We start from the raw sequence: 5681 nt of genomic DNA, 5'->3' as shown, positions 1-5681 counted from the left end.
TACTGGAGTTGCTTCCCTGCATAGACACGATGCAAATCCATGCCTAAGACGATCAGTACTAACTCCCCAATGGGACTCCTGCCTGAATGTCATCACCTTGACAGGTTACTTTGTACCTCCACAACAATGCTGATGCAGCTCTGATTTTGTTAGTTTTCTATTCTATTCTATTTCTATTCTATTCTATTTATTCTATTCATTTTGCTCTTGAATCCTCCCCTTCATAAATATGGTAACAATTATAGAGTTCTCTGACATTTACTTGCATCTTTTCATGATAGAAGGGAGAGAGATTAATTAGCTTCATTTGATTCATTTGAATCCCCCATACATTTGTACAGAAGAGCTTTTGGTATTATCTTTATAGCTTGGGTGTAAGGACTTCAAGAAGGAAGTGTAGACCCAGACAGACAGAGCAGGCTACCTTCTTCACCTACTTGTTCCTCTTTATAAAAGTACCACGTGTTCTAAATTATAAGAACAGCATAGATATTGTAATAATAAATATAATATGTTACCATTAACCCCTTTCAAGAACTAGCAAATGTTGACATTCTAGTGTATCGTCTCATGCCTATTTTTTAATTAACAAAATAATATAAATACAGAAGGCACTCTTTTTGTGTTCCTCATAGTTCCATTCACAGAAGCAACACCAATATAATGTTATCCCCCAACCATATGTTCATACTGTGTGCATATATGTATATAATGTGTGTATATATTTATGGTATTTTATATGAAAAATTTTATCTCTTGTTGGTTTTCATTGCTTATATTGATTCATAGATCTATTTTATTTTACTATTTAGTTTATTTTAATTGCTTTATGTTCACACCAAATAAATATTGATATATTGATATTTCCTTCCTTTCCCTTGCACATGACCAAGATTGCTAGAGGGAGTTTTGGCACAGAAACCCAACCCTGAAATTTGCAATTATCACACCAAGGATGTCCTCTTACTTTCTTCTTTCCTCAACTTGTACCAACCCACCAGTTCTACCTTAGAGTGAAACATGCCAGATGCTATTGTTCATGGCAGAAAAAAAAATCACAGTAAGAAATGTCACTATGAGGGTCTCATAAGCTGAGCCCCGTGCTGACTAATTTAAGCCTATTCACTTTCCTCGTTGCAACAATCCCATAAAGTATTATGATAGTTACCAATATATACACAAGAACACTGCGATTCTAATAAAGTTAAAAATGTTTCCCTTTTCACAAAGCAAGTACTGGAGCCTGGATTAAATTCAGAGTACCTAAGTATTGTACAAGTGACTGATCCTCTGTTGGCCACTTGTGTCCCTCAGGAAAGACACAACCACCGTTGCACGGGGACATGCCTCTTAGGATGCCTGGTGCTAATGTCAACTTATGAGTGTCTATCTCCCAAAGACAAATTATTATTATTTTTTATTCATCTTTTCAGGATCCTTTGCATTTTATCCTTTCCCCTATTCACCTGGGGATTTTTGTAGTTGTTTGTGATCCTGTGTCATCTGTTGCATTAGGGAAAGAACATCCCTAAAGATCAGATGAATTCTGTAATTTTATTCTTTTGTTTAAAAGATTTTATTTATTTGAAACAAAAAGCCACCCAGGTGCCCCTATAATTTTATTCTTACTTGCTTGATTTTTTGAAGGTGTGGAATAATTCTAAAGAAATAAAGCCATGTTCTCTTTTTTCACTTTCAAAACTTGATACATGTTAGACACTCTTTGCTCATTAGAATTCTGGCTGATGGGCATCTGGGTGGTTTAGTCCGTTAAGCAACTGCCTTTGGCTCAGTTCATGATCTCAGGGTCCTGGGACTGAGTTCCCTGCTCAGCGGGGAGTCTGCTTCTCCCTCTCCCTCTGCCACACTCCCTGTTCACACTGTCACTTTCTCTCTCACACTCTCAAATCAATAAATAAAATCTTTTTAAAATTTGGCTGATAAACTGTGCAGAGGAAAGAGGATGAGGGAGAGAAGAAGGACAGAGGGAGAAATACACAGAGGAAAGATTTGAATATTCACTTGGGTTCACAATATAGAAAAACATTTTTTGAGAACAGAAGTTCTGAGATTTTATCATATGTCAGAATCATCTGGAAAGCTTGTTAAAACAGACTGCCTGTCACCATCCCTAGAGCTTTTCATCAGTGAGTCTGGATCCAAAAATTGGCATATTTAACAAGTTCCCAGGTACTGCTGCTGGAGGTCCAGTTGACCATCCATTTTATTCTCTTGTCACCCAATGTCTTATATTAACAACATGGAACCCAGAAACCAAACAGATGTATCAGAATTTCTTCTCCTGGGAGTGACGGAGGATCCAGAATTGCAGCCCCTCCTCTTCTGCCTGTTCCTGTCCATGTACCTGGTCACCATCCTGGGAAATCTGCTCGTCATCCTGGCTGTCCTCTCTGACTCCCACCTCCACACCCCCATGTACTTCTTCCTCTCCAACCTGTCCTTTACTGACATCTGCTTAAGCACAACCACCATCCCAAAGATGCTGGTGAACATCCAGGCACAGAACCAGAGCATCAGTTACACAGGCTGCATCACCCAGGTCTGCTTTGTCTTGGTTTTCCTTGGTTTTGAGAATTTTCTCCTTGCAGTAATGGCCTATGACCGCTATGTGGCCATTTGTCACCCACTGAGGTACACCGTTATCATGAACCCCCACCTCTGTGGATGCTTAATTCTACTCTCTTTGTACATTAGCATCATGGATGCCCTCCTCCACAGTCTGATGGTGTTACAACTGTCCTTCTGCACTGACTTGGAAATCCCCCAGTTTTTCTGTGAACTCGCACAGGTCATCAAGCTCGCCTGTTCGGATGCCTTCATCAATACCATCTTGGCTAATTTTATGGCTAGTGTGTTGAGTGGTATTTCTATCTTTGGGATCATTTTCTCGTATGCTAAAATTCTCTACTCTCTTTTGAGAATGCCATCAGCTGGCAGAAGATACAAAGCCTTTTCCACCTGTGGGTCTCATCTCTTAGTTGTTTCCTTGTTCTATGGGACAGGATTAGGGGTGTACATTAGCTCTGCAGTTACTGACTCTTCCAGAAACACTGCAGTGGCCTCAGTGATGTACACCGTGGTTCCTCAATTGATGAACCCCTTTACCTACAGTCTGCGCAACAGGGATATGAAGGAAGCCTTGAAAAAAATAATCAGGTAGGATAACGTTTCATCATATTTGGGCTAGTTTTCCAGAATGAGTCAAAGTAAAAGGTATTCTGGTCTTTCAGAATACTCTTCTATCACCAAGATCATCTAAAACGACTAGATAACATGATGGATTCATGCATTTCAACATGGGCTTGAATTCTGATTCTGCTTTTTGTCTAACTCTGTGATGTTTGGCAGTGATTTCAAGCATCTAAACTCAGTTTTTTGGGTAGTGTTCTATAGAGGGAGAACCTGAATCCTGGAATCCTGTTATATAGATTTGGGGGGACAGCATGTTCACAAAAAAATGGGAGAAGTTAGACAGGGCAGAGAAATGGTGTAAGCAGAGTCATGGCTACAGGTAGAAACTAGCTTCCACTTTATCCCACATCAAGGACCATGCAAATCTCACCCAAGATGGGCTTATACCATGAGGCAAGGGAGCTGGCCTTTCCTACCCACACTCCGTAATCACTGAGAGTTGACCCTATCAAACTGTATTTCTTGGGAGGAACATCAGAATCCACCAAACTGTTTCATCATCCACAAAATCAGTGTAATCTGATTATCTCAGTTGTTTGAGCCAGTTGTGAAATATGTTAACCTGAAGTTGAAAGTCTTTGGTTCTAATAATAAAAAGAAAACCTTTGGGGGTGCCTGGTGTCTCAGGTGGTTAAGCTCTTGCTCTCAGTTCAGGTCTTGATCTCAGGGTCCTGTGTTCAAGCCCTATGTTGGGCTCCACACTGGGCATGGAGTCTACTTTTAAAAAAAGAAGAATAATGGAGCACTGGGTGTGGTGAAAAAATAATGAATAATGTTTTTCTGAAAATAAATAAATTGGAAAAATAAATAAATTAATTAATTAATTAAGAAAAAAGAAGAAGAAGAAGAAAAAAAAAAGAGAACTTTTCTCTAATATTCTCAAACAAGAAAGGGAAGTATCTTTCATTTAGAGGTAGGGAATGTATAAGGATAAGAGAATAGGGATTCATTAGTTCTCCGTGAGGTGATGTCATTCTAGGACTGATGGTAGCAATAGACACAGGTGTCATACTAAATTGTGATGCCCAGGGACAGAAAACGGACTGTCTTTCCCTGAGCCATTTGAAAACTGACCTTTCCATGGCATCATCCAGAAGATATCCCCTTAAATCTCACCACGAAGAAGAGGATCATATGCTCCTTTTTAATATAATTACTGGTGTGGGAGAAATGATTAATATGAAAGCCTTAGACTGACCATCTAGGCTTAATTATGTTGGGCAGTCATCTGTCATAACCATGACAAGCACTTAATACACCTGACATATAGTAGGAATTAACATTTAACTCGTATCATAGTTTTTCGTATCTTGCCTATATTCATAACCTGTATAATCCTTTCGAACTCACATACTTCTACCACCTGCTTCAACATTCATATTTGTTTATTTTTACTGTAGTTTTTCTGGTCTGAATAATATAATCAAATGATTGAGTAGGCAGGGTAATGGATGTTCATCCTTTTTCTGAGACCTTGTTTGCTTTAATTCCTTCTCGTTGAGTCATTGGTAAGAATGTAGCTAAAAAAAAAACAATGTATCTGAGTTTTTATTTATTTTAATTACTTCTCCTTGCAGTACTTCTTACTCATCTCAGATGGAATCCACACAGAGAAACAAGGTTGAGTAAAACTGATGGAGTGATTAAAGTCTTAAAAGAGTTGGCTGCATAATTAGGGCTCTTATACAAAGTTTATAATGTGTTATTGTGAATGAAACAGTGTTTCTGTGGAGGAGTGTAACATAAGACAGGAGAAAAAAGAAGTTGGTAGTGTTGGGGACTATCACTTTTTCCACAAGTACAACAATGTGGGGCCATCAGACAGAAGTATTTTTCTTTTCTTTTTTTTTTTAAGATTTTATTTACTTGAGAGAGAGGGAGAGAGAGCATGAGTGGCAAGAGCGGCAGAGGGAGAGGGAGCAGCAGACTCCCTGCTGAGCCAGGAGCCCAACACTGGGCTCCATCCCAGTGCTCCGGGATCATGACCGGAGCTGAAGGCAGATGCTTACCCAACTGAGCCACCCAGGCACCCCCAAGAAGTATCTTTCTGGATGTGTGTATAGGGGAAAATGACAGAGGTCTCCCAGGATAACCAAAGGAGTATGATTCATTGTAAGGAGAAGAAGTATTATGTCAGCACCACAACTGGGGGACAGCTCTCTGCCTGCTGCCCTGGTGTGTTCTAGTGCAGGACGCCCCCCATTGACATCCACAGAACACTGCAGAGATGGATCACCTGCTTACAGAAAATATTATAAGCAGTGGGGCACAAAATATGAAATTTTAGAAGTCCACCACCACCAGAGTCGTGCATCACTTAAAGGCACTCAGGTGGGGAAGGAGTGTGGAGGCCCAAGCATGGACAACATGGTCAGAGGATCCTCTGGGTCATAAGAAGAGTGGGTGGCACCTACATGCTGCACTGTTCCCAGGCAGAGGAGCAGGGACTCCAGCTGAGGGCAGCAAGC

General features: G+C 40.2%; 1 protein-coding gene across 1 annotated transcript; it reads left to right on the top strand.

Annotated features, from left to right (window-relative positions):
* Positions 1-2257: 2257 nt before the first annotated feature.
* Positions 2258-3181, top strand: LOC122910780 (olfactory receptor 7G2-like). The gene has a single exon (XM_044255408.1). The coding sequence runs from the start codon at positions 2261-2263 to the stop codon at positions 3179-3181; it is 921 nt and encodes a 306-aa protein (XP_044111343.1). The 5' UTR covers positions 2258-2260.
* Positions 3182-5681: the final 2500 nt, after the last annotated feature.

The sequence above is a fragment of the Neovison vison genome, chromosome 6 (assembly GCF_020171115.1).
Source record: "Neovison vison isolate M4711 chromosome 6, ASM_NN_V1, whole genome shotgun sequence".
In the NCBI taxonomy this organism is placed as follows: domain Eukaryota; kingdom Metazoa; phylum Chordata; class Mammalia; order Carnivora; family Mustelidae; genus Neogale; species Neogale vison.
This window is presented reverse-complemented; position numbering and strand designations above follow the sequence as displayed.

Excerpts from the sequence above, each read along its gene's own strand:
- LOC122910780 (XM_044255408.1), top strand. The coding sequence starts at position 2,261 with ATGGAACCCAGAAACCAAACAGATGTATCAGAATTTCTTCTCCTGGGA.